This window comes from Haemorhous mexicanus, chromosome 12 (genome assembly GCF_027477595.1).
Source record: "Haemorhous mexicanus isolate bHaeMex1 chromosome 12, bHaeMex1.pri, whole genome shotgun sequence".
NCBI classification, from domain to species: Eukaryota; Metazoa; Chordata; class Aves; order Passeriformes; family Fringillidae; genus Haemorhous; species Haemorhous mexicanus.
The window spans coordinates 21,511,723-21,531,127 of NC_082352.1; the positions used below are offsets into that span (position 1 = coordinate 21,511,723).

The 19,405-nt window shown below is 54.2% G+C and overlaps 1 protein-coding gene across 4 annotated transcripts in view; it reads right to left on the reverse strand.

The window, feature by feature from the left end:
- The window catches only part of ANKRD11 (ankyrin repeat domain containing 11), a 132,016-nt gene that overhangs the window by 3,715 nt on the left and 108,896 nt on the right, over window positions 1–19,405 (reverse strand). For all 4 annotated transcript variants that reach the window (XM_059857548.1, XM_059857546.1, XM_059857547.1 and 1 more), the window contains exons 5-9: window positions 11,804–11,974; window positions 10,522–10,725; window positions 8,351–8,493; window positions 7,521–7,668; window positions 81–6,811 (exon numbers count right to left, since the gene is read on the reverse strand). In XM_059857548.1, the coding sequence (XP_059713531.1) occupies window positions 81–6,811; window positions 7,521–7,668; window positions 8,351–8,493; window positions 10,522–10,725; window positions 11,804–11,974 (7,397 nt within the window). The remainder of the gene's footprint in view (window positions 1–80; window positions 6,812–7,520; window positions 7,669–8,350; window positions 8,494–10,521; window positions 10,726–11,803; window positions 11,975–19,405) is intronic.

Consider the following 19,405-nt stretch of genomic DNA (forward strand, 5'->3'; position numbering starts at 1 on the left):
AGGGCATGGAAGACAACTTGGATGTGTGTGTAACAATGAGGGGGAACAGTTCCCGAGGCTAAAGAGAGAAGGTGACTCACCACTGGAATATGGAGCTTGCTGAGGGGTTTGCCATCCAACAGGTAGGAGCCTGTGTAGGTGACATACTCAGCGTAGCACTGTGGAGCCTGGGGAGTAATGTAGCACAGGATTTTCCGCTTCTCCTCAATCTTCTTCCTGATCTGGAGGTACTCGAAGTAGGGGTTGGACCTGTCGCTGTGGTAAGGTTCGATGTCGTCCAGTTTGATGGCATCGACGATAGCTGCCAGGGTCTGCTGGATCATCTCCCTCGTCTGCTGGGTGGACGTGTTGATCTGCTGCTGCAGCTGCTGGTTGGAGCGCTGGAAGCGGCGCTTCCGCGGGTGCTGAGCCTGGGAATCGTCCTCCTCCGTGATGCGGCCTTTGGCACGCGTGACGGGCGCCGAGACGGGAGGAAATTCCTTCTCGGATGCGGCGGCGTTCTGCTTGTTTTGGTTGGCGAGCATCTGAGCCCGGTTCCTGGTAATCCGCTGAGGAATCTCTTCTATTTTGGGTGGTTTGGGAGCTTCTGCTACTGGTTTTTGTACTGGTTCCACAATTTCTGCTTGAGCGTTGCCGGGAGGAGCGTCCGCCTGGGGTGGCGGGGCCTGGCTCCCCCCACGGGCCGCGGCACCGTCCTGTGGAACGCCGGCCTCGGAGCCGGCCGCGGGCACGGGACAGGGCTGGGAGCTGCCCTCTGCCACCCCACCAGCCGACGACAGCTCCTCGTGCACGGCCTCCACCTCTTTGCTCTCGGCCTGCGCGGGCTCGGACGGGGTCTGCTGGAACACCTGCGCTTCCGAGTCCTCCGCTGCCTTCTCCTCAGCCGCGTTCAGCGCTTCCGAGGCGGCTTCTTGTGCGGCCACTTCTGGTTTCTGCTCCTCTGCTGGTGGCTCTGTGTCTGGGGGCAGGGTGGCCGCAGCCTGGCTGGCTGGCGGCTCCTCCGCCTCACCGGACGCTATCACGGACGCACCGGCTTTGATGATCCCAGCGCTCGGTTCTGGAGCTGCTGCTGGGCTTTCCTCCACCGCCTCTGCCTCGGTCATCTCCGTCTCTGCCACATCCTTAGGCTGGAGGGGCAGCTCTGGGAGCGAGAAGGGGCCAAGGTCCAATTCATCCTCGGTGTTGGTGAAGGGGTCTGGCCACGTCACCGCCTCCTCCGCATTCGCAGGTGCCGCGTTGTTGTTTTCCAAATAGTTGTTTTCTGGTGCAGCAACGACTTCGGCCTGAGGTTCTGCTGGCACACACGGGGGCTCTGGAGGGATCTCTGGTGCTTCTTCTGGAAGAGACTTGCAGTTGTTGAAGAAGGTGTCTAACCTAGTAGGGGACATGTACGGAGCTTGCTCTTCAGCATTTGCAATTTCTCCTGGAACTGCTTCCTCAGCATCCTCCTTGACTTCCTCCAGCCTCGGTTCAGACACTGACAGAGGGTACGAGATGGGAGAAACAGGGTAGGAAGTCTCTGTGGGAATGAAGGCTACTGGCGCAGGATGAATTGGCTCTAGGGAACAGAGTGGAGGCTTAGGGGACTCGGAAAACCTCTGGGGAGATTTCATGAGAAGCTCTGAGCCCATGGACCAGGTGACAGAGTGCTCTGCGGGGTTGCCCATGAGGCTGGGAGGAATGGCGGTGTCCGGGTTTCGGGAAGGAGGATTATCCCAGTCTATGTTGTTTTGTTCGGGCATTCCCGAACTAAAATGGTTTTCCTCGATGGGTGGCAGGTAGGTGGATTCTGGTGGCATGATGGAGACAGTGGCTTGCTGCTCCTCCGTGGTATCCAAGGGCATGCCGATGTCGGGGGGAAGAGCACTTTCCACTGAAGGAGCCAGCAACTCATCCCTGTGCGAAGGGGAGGATTTTGCTTGTAAACCAGAAAAGACACTTTCGGGAGACTGGGCGACCCCGCTGACGGCTCCCGGCGCGCAGTGCAAAGCTTCCACTTTGGGTGAGGAAACGCCATAATCCGGGGAGTAATACCCAGGAGACAAACACTGGAACTTCTCAGCGGGAACAGAGGGAAGGGGAACTTTCTCCTCCATTAAATGCTGCACAGGAGAGTCATAATTTGAGGTTGCTGGGACACTTTGCTGTCTGAAAAACTTATCTCCAACGCTGAATTCCTCTTCGGGCGCCCTCCTGATATCCACTGAGATGGAGCGGTAGAGGTTTGAGGAGGGTATGGTGCGAGTCGGGGTCTGACTGGGGTTCTCGGGGAGCCCGCTGGGAACGTTGGTGTATCTGTCGAAGAAGGAAGGAGAGCAGGCGTTCATGGACATGGTGGAGATGGGCAGAGAGTGCTGAGAGTCCGCGCACTCGAACATCAGGTCCGTGTAGTCCTCGTTGCTGCACGATGGAGTCCTGGGAGTCTGCATCACCTCCTCGTAGCTCGGGCAGGACACGACGGAGGCCGGGGTCGGGACGCCCGTGGGCCGGTTCTGATCTGGCCTGGGAGATGCTGGGAGGATCTCCTTCAGCTGAGGACCCGTGATCCAGTCCTTGGAATCTGTCCCCACAGCAGGCTGTGCCTTGTTTTCCGGGGACAGAATAGGAGTCAGGGGACCCAGCTCTTTGAGTTTCTTGTCCTTGAGCTGCGTGTCCAGCGTTAGCGGCTTCTTGGTTGGCAGATCCAAGCTCCTCTTGCGCACATCCTCCGAGCTTTTAAGTTTGTCCTTCAACTTGGGGTCTCCAGACCTGTGCCGCATTTTCTCCATTTGCTTCATTCTCTCCTTGTGCCTTTTGTGGCGTTCCTCGATCTCCAGGTCTTTCTGGCTCAGCATCCTCTCAAAGCTAGTCATCATCAAATCGCCATCTCCCAGAAGTTTCTCCCTTGGCCTGGCATCCTTCTTGCCGCTGTCTTTGGAAAGGGTTATTTTTTCATTCCCATTGCTTATTTTTATGGACTCTGATTTGTCTTTGTCTTGATTCTCCTTAAGCTTCTCCTTCAGTTTGGTTTCACCGAATTTGAGGTTGTCCTCCTTGGATTTATCTTTAAAGGTGGTAACTTGAGGCCCATCCTTATCTTTGAGTGTTGACTTTGGCTCATCTTTGTGATGTTTAAAGAAACCATCTGTGTGTTTGTCCCTATGCTTTTCCTTTTCCTCCTTCCATTTTTCCTTGTGTTTATCCCGCTTCTTTTTCTCTTTAGCTGTGCTGATGGTGCTGGAACTGTAAGTCTTTTCTTTCTCCGCCTTCTTTGACAGCTCTCTTTCAGAATCATTTTTATCCTTCTTTTCAGAAAATAAGTAATCAATGCTCTTCTCCGGTTCCTCATCAGCGTCTGCCTTCAAGTTGTAGGAAGAGCCAAAAGCCTCCCCATCCACAGAGAAATCCTTTTCATAATGAGTGGAATCCTTTCTGCTGCTGGAGTCCTTGAATTCTTCTGATTTTTCCTTTTTCTCTGTCTTCTCTTTCTTTGCTTTTTCCTTCTCGTGACTTTTCTTTGAGGAAGATGAGGAATGTCGGTGCCTCTCCTTCTCCTTGAGCTTGTCCTGAAGGCAGGGCAAAGGGAGAGAGTCCTTAAACTTTTCTTCAGCGGCATCGGTCAGAGAGAGGTTAGAAGACTCGAAGAGGCTGGTGAGTCCTGGCTCCTGCCCTCTGTCTGTGAAGCTGTCAGAGGAGATCTCACTGATTTTGTCATTGGAGTCATCCCTGTAGTCATTCAGAGCCTCCTCCTCCAGTTTCTCCAGCAGGCTCTTCTCCGACTCCCCTCCTTTTGAGGACTTCTTCTCTTTGGAATGCTCCTTGTCTGGCTTCTCCTTATGTTTGCTTTTCACCTTTTCGTCACTGGTGTGTTTCTTCTCAACCTTTTCTGGGAGCTTTTGCTTGTTTTTCTTCTCCTGAGTGGAATCTGTGGACATCCTCTCCTTCCTGTCCTTATACTTCTCACTGGAGTCTTTATCTTTCTTCTCTTTGTGTTTCTCAAAGGAACTCTTCTCCTTCTTCTCCTTTCCCCCTTCTGATGCTCCTTTGTCCTTTTTCTTCTCCTTGGACTCCTTATCCTTCTGCTTCTCCGAGTGCTGCCGGTCGGAGGAGTACTTGCGGTGCTTGTCGGGGTACAGCTCCTTCTCGGCGGCCGCGCCGTCGTCCTTGTCCTGCAGGCTGTCCAGGCGATGCACCTCGCTGCCGGCCGAGTCGCCCACCTTGAACCCGCTCAGGCTGTAATCGTCCCTCTCGTCCTCGCTCTCATCCGTGAAGATGTCAGCGATGCTGTACCAGCTCTTCTCCTTGCCCTTCTTCTCATCCTTCTTCTCGGAGAAATCGTCTCTGTCCGTGGAAAAGTTTTTCTCTTTCTTCTCCTTCACCTGGTCGAAGGAACTCTTCCTCTCCTTGTCTTTGCTGTGAAGATCCTTGTATTTCTCCTTAGTTTCTTTCTTCTCTTTGAAACTCTTCTCTAGTTCTTTGTCCTTCAGGATTTTCTCTGGAGCAGCTTTTTCATTTTTCTCCTTGTCGCCTTCTTTGGATTTTTCCTTGTATTTTTCTGGCTTCACCTTTTCTTTTTTTTCTTTATCAGGAGCATCTTTCTTCTCCTTTTCCTTTCCAGAATGGTGCCTCTCCCAACTCTCCAGGGTTTTGCCACTGAACTCAGGGTCAGACTTATCCTTAAAGAATGTTTCACAGCCGTACTCCTTGAAGTCATCTCGATAGGGCTCCTCCTGCTTCGTCTTGGGATCTTTTCTCTCTTTAGAGCCGTCAGAGGAATCTTTTCTGTCTTTGTTGGTTTCACCTGTGTCTTTTTCTTTCCTCTCCTTGCCAGTCTCCACAGAATCCTTCCTTTTCTTATCCTTTTCAGGCAAATAACTGGGAGTAACTTTGTGCCTGTCCGTTTGGTCCTTTTTCTTCTCAGAGCTTTTCTCCACATAATCCCTCTCCTTTTTCTTTAAGAAAGTGTCCTTTTCATTCCGTTTCTCGTTGTATTCCTTCTTCTCTTTTATTTTATTTTCCTTTTTCTTGTCTTTAATTTCCTCTTTCACAGGTTCTATGATTAGCTTTGCCACGGTGTCATTTTTAATCTCCCTGAAATCTGTTATTGGAGAATCCCAGCTGTCCTCACCCTTGAAATCGAAGGATGAATCAGAGGACAGGTCTGAAAACCACCTCTCCTGCTGATCGTCCGAAAGGCTGAACTTTGTGTCCTCGCTTTCGGCAAATTGAGTTTTGTTATTAAACTCATCAAACCCGGACTCGTCCCTGTAAAGTTTTTCTTTTTTGCATTTTTCCTTCTCTTCCTTGAAGGACTTTTCTTTCTCTAGTTTAGAAACCTTCTCCTCCTTCAGCTCATTCTTCTTCTCAGATTTGGACTGCTTGTCCTTTGACTTCTTCTTTCTCTCCTCCTTGTGTATTCTCGGCTTCTCCTCCTTGGGAGATTTCTCCTTGACAGGTTTCTCTTTTTCTGATTTACTCAATCCTTCTCTGAAGGATTTGCTCAGGTCTTTACTACCATCTTTGATTTTTCTTAATGATTTCTCCTCTTTTGAGGATTTTCCAGTCTCATCTTTAAACAACCACTCCTTCTCCTCTGCTTTACCTTTGGGGAGCTTTTCCTCCTTCTTACTGTGTTCCCTATCGTGCTTTAACACTTTCAACTTGTTTTCGACTGGATTTTCTGTCTCTACTATCAAGCCTTTCTCAGGCTTTTGTTTAGAGTCCTCAAACTCAAAAGAAAATGTTTTGATTATTTTAATGTCTTGGCTGATGGGACACTGTCCCTTCTCCTTGTTTTTATGTTTGTGTTTTGTTTTATGCTTTTTAACAACCTTCCCCTCCTTGTCCAGCTTTGGAATTGCTCCATCCACATTGCTATGGAATGAATTCTTTTTCTCAGAAACAGTGTTGTGGGGGGTGTTTTTCTTTTTGTGCTCTGGTTTCTTCCTGACTGGCTTTAGTGACTCTAAGCTTGAGTCCTCGGACGAGTAGTCTGACTCGCTCGTCAGCCTCGTCCTGGTGGAGTCCGATAGGGAACTGACGTCTGACCAAGCTGGAGAAGATATGGTTTTCCAATTGTCCGTCCTCCAGTGCTTGGAGTGCTGTTCTGTAAGACTGGGATTATGTTTCTGGGATGCTAAACTCCCATGTGAAGAGGTCGATGAGGCAGACAGAGAGTTAAACAAGGAGGATTCCTTTAGCACTAGCCTTGAGTCCTTTACACAGCTAGAGCTCTGTAGAGAGTCTCTATCATCCTCCTCACTCTCCACGTTTTCACTCTCTGATTCAGAGGAACAAAACTTGTCATTTTTTTTGCCAAACCGAACCTCTTTGCTTTTTGTCTCCTTCTTCCGCTTCTTTTTTACTTTGCTTTTCTCCTTGGGCGCCTTGGCGCTGGCGGGCTCCCGAATTTTGCTGCTGGGCAATATGGAGTGGGTGGAGAGGCGCAGCTTCTCCCCCGTGCCCACGGCCACGCTGGTCTCCTCCTCGTCCGAGCTGTCCGACAGGATGCGGTGGGCAGCTTTCTTTGGTGTAATTGTGTTATTTTTAGTATAAGTTTTCACTTCCATTTTGGGTATGGAAATGAAACTGTTTGCTTTAGTCTCTTTCCTGTAATCCTTTTTCAGCAAATGTTTGTCATCGACCGGTGGGACCCGGTCCTGCTCATCGTCCTCATCGAATTCATACTCATCCTTCACTGGGGTGATGGTTTTGGGGGGCTCCTGGGCCTTGGGCTTGTGTTTCAAACCCTTCTCAAACTCTGAGTCTGTGTTATTGCCATCAACGGAGCTGGAGGGAGCAAAGGATGGGGCGTCCTCCTCCTCTGAGGTCTCTGCAGAGAGAGAAGAACAGCGTGTTAAGGACGGCCAAGGGTTCTGGAGAGTCTCTGGTCTCCCGCACACACCAACCCCTGCAAACAGCCCTGATGCCCTTTGGCCTCACCCAGCCTTTGCAAGCTGGCACCCAACAGCTTGGGGGATGTTTTTGGAAGGAAGCTCCTCCAGCTCCAACCTGCATGGGGTGTTCCTCAAAATAACATCCTGGGTGTATCTTGAGAACTTTGGAACGGGGTTATGACTGCACACAGTGTGGGTGAAGGCTCTCCAAAAGACTGAAAACTCTAATTTGCACTAATCAAAACCTTCAGAGTGTCCCACAATGGTGGACTGGAGGAAGAGGCTCTAGCAGCCTGGAAGCAGAAACTGAAACACCAGTGGCTGGGACAGCTGAACAACAGGAACACAGGGTTGGCACTCAAACCCCCTTCTCTCCACTGGAATTACCCACCTTCCAAAGGTAAGACATCCATTTACCTGCAACTGGCTTCCAATCCTACACCCCAGCTGCACCACAGAAACAATCTCAATGCTGGCTTCCAGGGCAAAGAGCCCCCCAGGCTAAAGCTGGTTATGTTGTCTGAATTTGAGTTACAGCTACAGGCAGGCTCCTGACCATGGCAGCATCTGACTTCCCTGTCCTCCTAAGGTCTCTGTGTTAGCTTCAGGCCACAGCTGTCACTGCCACAGAAAAGCCAGTCTCACCTGTGGAGCTCTCCTCGCTGGAGGGGTACGTGGTCTTCCCCAGGAGCAGGTTCACCATGGTGGGAGAATTCGCTACTTTCAAAGGCGTCTCACCCTTCCTGTTGCTTTGATGAGGATTCCCTCCATAATGCAACAACAATTTCACCACCTGAAAAGAGAAACAAAGGCTTGAAGATGCTCACCATGTTTTGATTCCAGAGGGTTTTTGCATGATTTTCATACATATCTAAAAAATTGGTGTCTTCGGGACATGCCTTGTGGTACTAACATAAGAGAGAAGCCCCAGCAACATTCCCAGGGAAGTGGTGGAATCACCATCCCTGGAAGTGTTCAAAAAACATTTAGGGACAGGGTCTAGTGGTGCACTGACAGCAGCAGGTTAATGGCTGGGGTCGATGACTGGGGAGGTCTTTTCCAACCTTAATGATCCTGTGATTCCAAGAACCAAGCTGGGCAGGAAAGAAGGGGGAAGAACAAGGCACAAAATCATGCTCCTGTCCCAATTCCAGAAGAATTAACTATCCCCCTGTGCAGGGGGATAAACACTCAACAGCTCTGAAACAGGGAAATTCACACAATCAGGAAATAATTCAGATTGGAAGGGACCTTCAAGCCCATCCCATGCCACCCCCTGCCATGGGCAGGGACCCCCCCACTAACCCAGGCTGCTCCAAGCCCCGTCCAGCCTGGCCTTGACCACAACCTCCTGCCCACTCCAAGGGAAATGAGACAAAACCACCCAGAATCTCTGTGTTTTCACAGCGGGCTGCTGAAGCACACCTTTCCAGGAGAGTGATTTAAAGCAGGGCAGGGAATGCCAGCACCCCCACCTTGAAGTGGCCGTTGTTGGCCGCGTCGTGCAGGGGGGTGTCATCGTCCAGCCCCTTGGTGTTGACCTCGGCGCCCGCCGCCAGCAGCTGCTTGGCCACGTCGTAGTAGCCCCGGTTGCAGGCCTCGTGCAGCGCCGTCCAGCCTGCAAGGACAGGGACACTCAGGACATGGCACCACCCTCACAGTGACACTGAGGCACGGAGAAAGCCTGCAGGGTCAGCCTGGTCAGGGCTGTGCTGCTCTGATGGCCAAGCATCTGCCCGGATCCCCGTGGCGCCACAGGAAGGAACCTGCAGCTCTGCCCTGCTACTCCTGCCAGGCAGTCACAGCATCAATCCCCCTTCTCCCTCTGGAGATACAACGTGCTACAGTCAGAGCAATTGCCAGACCTGACACAGCCCCTGGAAACGGAAAGTTTCATATGGGAAATAAGGAGAATTGCTGATGTCATGTGAAAGGTAGGTCTTCAATCCATACCCCTTTATACCATCATGAAATGGTTTCAGTTGGTAGGACCTCGAAGCTCATCCATTCCCACCCCTTGCCAGTCCCTGGGCAGGGACTCCTTCCACTATCCCAGGTTGTTCCAAGCCCCATCCAATCTGGCCTTCAACGCTTGAAGCAATGGGGCAGCCACAGCTTCTCTGAGCAACCTGTGCCAGGGCCTTACCACCCTCACAGGGAAAAATTTCTTCCTAATATCCCATCTAACCCTGCCCTGTGTCAGCTTAAGGCCATTCCCTCTTGTTCTGCCACTTCATGGTCCTGTGAAATGTCCCTCTCCAGCCTTCTCTTAAGCTCCTTTAGGTTTGGCTCTAGGTTCCAAAACCTCTGTAAGGGAAACACTGGTGCCCTGACCAGGCCTGAGCTCAGAACTGCAGAGAGGGCTCGAGACAGCCCCCACACAGATTTTCTGGGTGCTCTCCAAACACAGGAACACCGGCCTGGGCTGGGGGGGAAACCAAACAGCAGCATCTCCACAGTAATGGTGGCTCCAGCTCTCAAACAAATCTCTGAAGAGCACAGAACAAAATACTTTATCGTGTTCCACAGCCTGTTTTTAAGCAGAGCCTGTTTTGAAGTTTGGCAGCGCGGCGGCTCCGGTGTTTTGCTGATAGCGCCGGGGGAGCGCGTTCTGTTACCTTCACTTGGAGCCTTTGGAGGGGGCACCTGTGCCCGGAATTAATCACAACTGATACTTCAGTCTGGCACTGGGATTAATCACACGGGTGGAGGAACAGCCATGTCTATTTATAGCCCCAAAATCATGCGAAGAGAACAGCAAAGAGCAAAGTCAAGCTCTGGGATGTGCTGGAGAAGGGCTGATCCAGCACCCCTGAATGGCACCTTCATCACCCCTCCACCAGCATCCCGTGGCTTCCTTTCCCTGCAGGACTCAGGGCTGCTCCTATCTCATCCCACCACCCTAAGCAGGAGCTTGGCAGCACTGCTGAGGAGGAGGAGGAGGAGGAGGAGAAAGAGAAGGTGGTAATACTCCTGAGTTGAGGGTCAGGATGGTTAATAACTCCTCCAGCTTGGGTGTTTGGTGGGAGCCTAACCCTGCCCTTCACATTCCCTCCCCATCAGCAGCATCCCCACATTCAGTCCTTAAAAACAACTCCCAAAAATTCACTGGCATCAGCCCCTCAACTCCAGAGAGCTGACTTCACAAACCCACTCTCAGCAGTATTTCTGTGCACGTAATTCCTTCTATTTTAAGTAAAAATAGAGCTAAACCAGCCCACCTCCCTTTGCAGATCACCCTCCAGACTTCCAACACAGCCCCCCTGTGGAAGAGCAGAAGGAAATGGTCTGGAGTGGCCTGATCAGTTCTGGTGTGTGGAGCCACAACAGCTCCAGGGATTCTCTGGATCCTGCCCAGCCCAGCTTCACCAAGCACACTGCACAGCCTGGGAGTTCTGCTCCCAAACTCCAACAAGAAAACTGATGCTCTGGGGAATTTTTTATGTGTTTTTTTGTTGTTTGCTTGTTTTTAAGGGGCAAAGAGACTTTTTCCTCTTCAAAGAGCAAAATCACAATTTTTGGCAAATCCCCTCTTTCCAACACACAACGCCCTGTTAGAAACAAACTACTTTTTCTGGTGGGAGTCATTCTTGGAGGTGGAACACACAACCAGGTGGGAAGAAAGCTGGGACTGCTGGGCTGTTACCTGCAAAGTCCTTCACATTGACATCTGCACCCTCGATGATGAGCTCCTTGATGCGCCGGGCGTCCCCGCGGATGGCAGCGCGGTGCAGCCGAGTCTCTCCTCGCTCGTTTCTCTTATTTACTTTATCTTTGGTTTTGGAGGCAGAGTTGGGAGTTCCCTTCTGACAAACTGTAGACTGAGAGGGATGCTTTGGTGTTGTGTCAACTGCAGGGAGGAGAGAAGCAGCGTCAGGGACTGCCATTCCACGGAATTCCTAAGCCCTTAGAGGGAGCTCGTGCATCACGTATGGTCTCGGGCTCTTCCCAAAATATTCACCACAAGGCAGCAAGAGGCAAGCCCGGCTCTGGAGTGGATGTGACCAGAGCAGCCTGTGTGTCCCATGGAGATGGGAATCTCGGGCTGCCAGACCCACTGGAGAGCTGCAGTCCTGGCAAACACTGCGGGCAATCCCGTGATCTGGGAGCACACAATGCAGCTCCTTACCCTCAAACCTCAGCTCCCGAGGGAAGTGCTCTTTTACCAAGCACATGTGAGGCCTGACGGCCTTGGGAGGAGACTGCATTTCCTGGGAGAACACTGGAATGCTCTGCAGCTTTCTCCCTTTTTGTTTTCCCAAATAACAGCAACATAAGCAGTGAGATTGGTGGATTTTTGGCTAAAAGCTGCAGTGTTGTGTGTAGGATGTGGATGCGAGCCCATGGATAGCACAGAGCCTCCAAAACAAGAGGGGGACATGTTTGCAACAGATAAAAATTACTAGAACACAAAATTCATGGTAAACACATTCCAGCTGCTCCACACCTCAAGTTACAGCTGTGGTGGTTACACATCTTATCCCCTTCCATGAGAAGAAACATTAAAAACCTACAGAGGATATTTTGTCTTTATTCGCAATCCTCCTTTACTGAGATAGCCTGAGAGGCCAGTGGGAAACACAGAGCTGAGGTGGAGGAGGCTCCCACGGAACCAAAGCTGCAGCTGAGCAGCCAGGGCAGGCTGGGGGCTGGCCTGGATTGGGCCCCAGGGACCCTGGAAAAAGGAAGGGCAGCCAGAGCCACGAGCAGATCCCAGTGACACCGCACCTGGAGTCACCTGCAGAGCCCTGTGGGAGGAGTGAGACCCCAGAGAGCAGCAAAGCAGCCCCCCTGCACCATGCCAGGGGTGGCACTCAGCCCTGCTGAACCTCTGGAGACCCCGGGAACTGGGAATTCCAGACATTTGGGAGCCTCTGGCTGCAGTTCCCACCTGCCTGCCCACCCTTCAGAACAGCCCCCAGTCTCACCTGGGCTGTTTGCAGACTCCTCTGCTGTCATCTGCATGAGGAGAGCGACTTGCTGGCGCTCAGAGAGCGGGTACCCGGCCCGGATCCCCGAGAGGCCCATCCCGAAGAGCAGGCCCGGCTTCCTGGTGGCAGGCTCCTTTTTAATCCTCTTCCGCTCGGGACCCTGCTTCTCTGTGGGACAAGGACACAGGACACAAGCCATCAGTGCCACTGGAGCCCAGAGCCACGCTCCTGTCTGAGCGTGGGACCGACAGATCCGACAAGCCTGGGGTGAGGGATGGATCCCTGCGCTGAGGGATGGATCCCTGCGCTGATGGATGGACCCCCATGCTGAGGGATGGATCCCCATGCTGAGGGATGGATCCCTGCGCTGAGGGATGGATCCCTGCGCTGACGGATGGATCCCTGGGGTGAGGGATGGATCCCTGCGCTGAGGGAGGGATCCCTGGGGTGAGGGATGGATCCCTGCGCTGACGGATGGATCCCTGTGCTGAGGGATGGATCCCTGTGGTGATGGATGGACCCCCATGCTGAGGGATGGATCCCCATGCTGAGGGATGGATCCCTGCGCTGAGGGATGGATCCCTGCGCTGACGGATGGATCCCTGTGCTGAGGGATGGATCCCTGTGGTGATGGATGGACCCCCATGCTGAGGGATGGATCCCTGTGCTGAGGGATGGATCCCTGCGCTGAGGGATGGATCCCTGTGGTGATGGATGGACCCCCGTGCTGAGGGATGGATCCCTCTGCTGATGGATGGATCCCTGCACTGAGGGATGGATCCCTGCAGTGGGAGCAGTGGCACCTGGAGCAGCCAGCCAGGCTCACAGCAGTGTGGGTGCAGCCAGGACACTCCCCACTCCTGCTCCCCCAACAGCCTCCCATTCTCCTCCACCACCAAAGAGCAGCAGAGGAAAGAGGGAGCAGAGCCTTCGAGGGGCCACAGCCAGTGCTGCACCTCCCATCCTGCACAGGAGCCTCCATCCCATGCCAGGGTGCCTGGAGGACTCAGACTGTCACCAGCACAGCATGGACCCAGCTGGAGGCACCGGACAGCATCAACAAGGAGAGCTGAAAACGCAGTCTGGCAGCTCAGAAATGTGCCCATTACACCCATCGCTGTCATCACCATCATCATCATCACCATTATAGCAAGGAGGCTGCAGCCAAACAGGTGTGGGCAGCACCAGGCTGGTCCTCTCCTCCCAAAGTGGCTGCTCCCATCTGGCCCAGAGGACCCACCTGCCCTCAGGTCTTCTGCAACCCTCTAAAAAAATCCCAAACAAACACGAGGGGAGGGGAGGGGAGGAAGAAATCCCAGAAGTGCCTGGCTTGTCATCCCAAATCCAGCCTGATACGTGGTCTCCCGTATCATCCAGCTGCAAAGGCAGCTTCTACTGAGAAACCAAGAGCAAGCACCCCCAAACCACAGTCCCACAACCATGAAATGGCTGGGTGGGAAGGAACCTTGAAGCTCATCCAGTCCCACCCCCACGGGCAGGGACACCTTCCACTAGCCCAGGGTGCTCCAAGCCCCGTCCAGCCTGGCCTTGGACACAGCCAGGAACGAGGCAGCCACAGCTGCTCTGGGCAATGTGAAGGTGCCTCAGTACCTTCACCTTAACAAAAACCAGCAGTGCAGCAGCCTCTCCCCAGCTCTGCTCAGCCCCTGTGTCAGGCTCGCTGTGGGTCACGGGCACACGGCCAGTGGGACAGAGCCTCTGGTACCTCCACACAAAGCCCAGCGGGTCAGCTGGAGCCACCAAGGGACAGGGTGACACACGGCCACCAGACTGTGCCCCACAGCACAGGGCTCTTCCTTCACCACCCAGACTGCAGCTGAGGAAAGGTCTCTGGCAGAGGAGGGCAGCAGTGGGTGGGGATGTTCCGCTCCTGCCGCTCGCAGCTCAGGCACAGCCAGCTCCAGGAACCTCCTCTGGGCACAGTGCACAGAGCTGCCAACCTCTGCTGCTCAGGCCCACCTGGAGCAGGTGATTTCCATCCATCCCTGCTCCTGGGATCCTGTACATCTAAGAAATTATGACTGTTCCAGGGAACCTTTCCACCAGAGAGCTCGGCCACCCCTCTTCAAAGCCCTCTGCTCATTGTCCAGAGAAGCTGTGTCTGCTGGAAGTGTCCAAGGCCAGGTTGGACAGGGCTTGGAGCCTGCAGAAGGTGTCCCTGCCTGTGGTAGGGGTGGGATGAGATCAGTCTTAAGGTCCTTCCCAACCCAAACCATTCCATAATTCTATGAAATGCAAGCCCTGGAAACATGTCTGCATTGAAGGCAAATCCCAGTCTACTCTGAAACCACATTTTGGTCATCCTGGCAGCTGTAAAAGAGCTGGAAGATGAAATCAGATCCTAGGACAGTTTTTTAATGGCTTAAAATAAAATTAAATCCAGTGTGCTTACGGGAAGACAACTTTGCCAGGGTGCCTCCAGGAGCCACGCTGCTGCACTGTGTCCTGCCAGGGGACACAGGGACACCTGATCCATGTGTGCAGCACCTCCCTGCTCCCTGAGACCCTCCAAGCTGCTTAAACCCTGCTCAGCCAGGCCTGGCTTCCCCCCAGCCTTGGTCACGTGCAGCCATGCCCCAAAGCCAGGCACGAAGACCCTTGAGGGGTCACATCTTGGCCGGTGCCACCAAGCAGAGTCCCTGGAGCACACGATGCCCAGGGCTGCTCCGCATGCAAGGAGCCACAATTAGAATGGGAACATTTTCATTAATATCCCTTGGCTGCTGCAGGTTGTCAGCACGAGCCTGGGATTTGCAAAAATTGATTATCGAGTTCAACCAAAACCCCCCTAAACTCCTATTCATTCTGCAGTTGCAGAAATTTCCTCCTCCACAGAACATTTAACATTACAAAGCATGTGATCAACAAGATAAAAATAAGTTGGAGAGCGGCTGCCGCGCTCTCGCTCGCTATGGGGAGGCAGCCGAGGACTCAGGCTCGTGCTTCCTGGTGGGAAGGGCTCAAGGCCAGCTGGATGGGACCTGGAGCAACCTGGTGTGACCCCCTACCCAAAGGTCCAGTGGAGGGTGTACCTGCCCATGGCAGGGCGTGGAGATGAGCTTTAAGCTCCCTTCCAACCCAAACCATGCCATGATTCTACGGCTCCACAGCATGGGCAGTGTAGCAGCCCCCAGATCCCTGCGTGGCACAATCCTCAGGCAATGTGGAGGGACCACATAAGCAAGATCCTTAACTGGGTCTGAAATGTAAGCAGAGGGTGGAGAGAGAGGGGCTCCCATCATCCACTTCCCATCCTGAGCCTCGGCAGGGTGAGAGCCCTGCCTGGCACTGGGCTGGCTGGTCCCAGGCTCACAGAGCTGCACGTGTGTTATTTCAGCCCAGAGGATTTTACTCAGAATCAAATTTGCAGCAGATTTAAAGGTGCCCCTGCACAGAGATCTCAGCTCGCCGGCTCCTGCAGGCTGCTCCTGTGCCTCCAAATAACTGCGCCTCTGGAACATCTTGCAGCAACACAGAGCGATTGGAGAGAAACTCTCTCAGAGTTACCCACCTCGGCTGAGAGAAAAAAACCTTATTTGACACTAAAACCCCTCCAGCAAGCACAAACCCCAGTGACACAGGGGGTGTGCAGGCACGGAGCCCTCGGGGCCGGCAGCGGCTGGACTGTGCACACAGATCCCAGTGGGAGGAAGACCACGGCTGCCCACGGATGCTCTGTGAGCCCAGGATGAGCCACACCTCCATGCAGCTATTTTTAAAACAGCTTGTTTGCTGCTTGCTTCAGCCTTTCTGCAAACCTCCCGAGCATCAGCCCTGGTTTAATTCGGGGATCCTGCTCGGCTCTTCCCTCGCGCTGACGCCAGCAGGAGCCGCGTGCGCAGGCTTAAAGGGGAAAGCAGGAGCTGAGCTGGGAACTGCTCCTGCCTTTCACCACACCGAGCCTGAGAGGCTGCGAAGGCTCAGCAGGAACAGACTCCCAGGACAAAGGGGTTTGAGCATCAGCTTGAGGGTGCCCACGTGAGACTCCGGGCAGTGCTGCGATGAGGAGCACCAATCCAGGGCTGCTGGAAGCGCCTCGGCAGCTCTGTAGGGATCCCAGGGCAGATTGAGAGGGATTCAGAGCTGCTGGGCTGGCTCTGTGTGCAGACAGGCTGAACCCGGCCCCAGCTGAAACGGAGAGGGGCAGGAGGAGAGCAGGGCGGTGATGGAAAACCTCTCAGAGGTTTCTCCACACATGGTGAGACGCTGGCAGGTCGTGGGGACGCCGGAGCCGCGCGGCCTCTCGCTCCCCACGCACGCAGCACACCCTGTAATGCAGAAAGCATCTGCTCCCGCTGCTCGGCATGACAACACACGCACGGGAGGTGGAACCCTGAGGAAAAATACCAGCTCCAGAGCAGCAGCTCGTGCCGAGTGTCTCGGCCATGCCGAGTGCCGCCCCAGCGGTGAGAGGGGCTCTGCCGGCGCTGCTGAGCCCAGCGAGCACCACCAGAGATCAATAGGAATAAATCAGAGCGGCACAGACAGCACCAGAGCCTGCACTGCACCCCCGGGAGAGCACGCGGGCTGCGCTCCCCCAGCCCGGCCAGCCTGCCTAAGGGTGACTCATTCCTGCTGCAGAACTTGGAGGGCACGAAATGTTCCGGAGCATGTCGGCCCAAAGCAGGGCAGAGCAGGTCCAGCCCTGAGGATGCACTCCCAGCCTCACAGGGCACCTCCAATGTGGGGCCGTGGCTCAGGAGTGAGAGGCTGACAGCAGCACGGTCCCACCACATGCCAAGGCTCTGGGCTGCTCCAGAGCCGAAGGACAAGCAGGCTGAGGGAAGGCTGGAGGCGGCAGAAGCAGCATGGAACGGGAAGCAGCACCATGGCACAGGTGGACAAATAAAGAGACGGCAGCAGGACAGGCCAGAGCACGTGGTGGTGAAGAGCTCAGTGAGGAGGGTGAGCAGGAGACCCCTGGAATGCAGAGGCTCAGGCTGGGGGGACACTCTGGCACCAGGAGATCGTGGGCACGCTGCACACAACGGACCAGGGGCACAGCCAGGAGCTGATTTGGTTTATCAACCTAGTGCCAAAAAGGTAAACAAGAGGAAAAGCAAGGTCTGCCTTGAGAGAAGGTGCCCTGAGCTGCTCCCATAGAGTGGGGAGCTTGTTCCCACCTGAAGGATGGAGGACCAGAGCCAGAGCTTCATCCCACACTGCTGGAAAGGATGGTGGAGACCTTGGCTGTGAATCAGGAGCAAAGAAAAGGCGCCAGCAGGAGGAAGAAGCCCCTTTATAACCATGTCAGTGTGCAGCTGAGCCCACCATCCCCAGTGCTCTCCCTGGGGATGAGGATCTGCAGGGCCCAACCCCACTGGCTGCAGTATTTTAAAATATAATTTGACTAGAGGGGTTTAATGCAGTGTGACAGCCTGTGGTCCAAATCCAGGTGCTCTCCCTACACTTGTGGGCCAGACCCCACAGCTGTGCCCTGATGTGTAAAAGCAGCTCCTTCACAGAGCAGCCACTGGCTCCCAACATGCTGTGAGAGAAACCCAGAGGCTTCATCACAAACAACAATCTCCATGTTAAAAGTGAGTTATTCAGAGCAAGATCAATTTTCAAGTCCAGACCTTTCATTTCCCACGAAATAGAAAGAGCTGGAGGAGGGAGGACGGGGGAGGAAGGCTCTGGCCAGCCCTCCCCTCCCAGAGCTGGGGCCAGGACACTCTGCAGACAGCGCTGATAAAAGCTCTTGTATTAAGGAAAAAGCCATCATTGATAGATTTTTGGTTCACAGAGACACAGCGCACTGCAACCTCTCCCTCTGCATGTTAAGGAGGTGATGAGGGGGGAGGAGGGAGATTTATGGCAGCTCCCGTCATAAAACGACCTGGTTTTCTGCGCAGCCCTTCCCAGATGGCTGCTGCACACGGGGAGTTTCTCAGGGTGATCTGAAGGCTGGTGTGTGCCAGGCTCTGCACACTGTACCGGCATTATGGAGCCCAGCTAGGAAGGGAGAAGCTCTGACATTCACTCTCTCCCTGGTTGCTAGGTGAGAACAGTTTCTTACTATTTTAGCAAAAGGACTGAAATGACACAAGCAAAGAAAGCCGCGCTGCAGCGCAGCCCCTCCGAGCCCCCAGCTGCACACACCGGAGCGCAGCCAGGCCCAGGGAAGGGCACAAACACCACTGTGGGATGCAGATGCCCTTTTTAATAAGCCAGCAATTTGCTTCTCACGGATTCCCTCGCCAGCCTTGCTGAGCTGGGACTAACGAGCCCGTTCCCATGCCGTGTCACTCCAAACACTCCAGCATTAGACAAGCAGCAGCCGGCTCTGGGAGAGGATGGTTTGGGTCAGCTGATTCACCAAGCATTTTCTAACCTACTAATTAGCGTCACGTAACAACCTCGGGGGATTAGAGAGAAGGAGTCTGAAGCTCCAAGGCCAGCTCCTGCCAACCATATTCACGCTGGCCCTTGTCCACCACAGCACCTCCCTGGCCAGCCACGAGCTCCCAGAATCAGCCCTGGGCACCAGGAGAGCCCTCGGAGCCCAGAAAGGTTGATATGCACAGACCAGCTTGGAGAGCTGGTGGGGCTTCTCCCTCCCTTATTCTTGCAAGAGCACTCAGGGGAGGAGATGGACACACAGGGAGAGAACTGGACAAAGAGGCAGTGACTGGAACACATAGGGAGGGAGCTGGTCACCCAGGGAGGCACAGGGACCCTGAGGAGAGCAGGGCCCCCAGCACTGCTGGGAACCACCAGCTTTGACCCAGCCTCGCTCAGGCCCTCCCAGCTCCCAGGGAGAGCTGTCAGGCCAAAATTATCTCAGCGTGCTCTGAGATTTGTACTGAGCCCCAACTCTCCCTGCTGATGACTAAGGGCCTGGAATCCACAGCTGCACCTCAAGCCAAGGGACTCAAGTGACAGCGTGACATCCAGCTAAGCAAACCATCCTCAGGAGCAGCAGGCACAGGGAATTCTGTGCTCCGTCCACCTCCCAGCCGCTCTGCAGCCGCGTTCCCTGTCCCAGTGCGCAGCAGGGACCTGTTGGTGCGGATCCACGGCGGCACAGCCCGAGGCAGGTGGGGAGTGCCCGGCCCCACGCCGGCAGTCTGGTGCCGTTGAGTCAGCCGTGACTCAGCCGTGGCTCAGCGCCGCAGCCGCGGCACCGCTGCGCCAGCCGCCCGTGCCCACCTCTCCTGCCAGGTGCCTTCCCAGCAGGAGCGTTCCCTTCTCCCTGCTGTCAATCCCACAATTACCCCGGGCTGCTGGGTTCGAAGCCCCCTCCTGGGGAGCTGCAGGCAGCCTGGCACGCTGCTGGAGGTGCTGGGAGGGAGCAAAGCTGGCCGGGCTCGTTCTGCGGCTGCCAGGCAGCACGTAGGCTCTGGGCAGCGCCTGTGGATGTGGGGAGATGCCACACGAGGGAAGGAGAAGGAAGGAGGAGAAGTCTGAGGCACAGAGATGCTGCTCCCACAGTGCTGGAGCTGTAACATGCACAGTCTGGAGGCTCACGGCTCAAAGCCATTTTTTTTCTCCTGAAGACAGTTTATTTAGTTAACTCTGAGGAACCCAAGAGCCAGAATTGTTGCTCTAGAAACCATTTTGAGAAAGATTATTTTA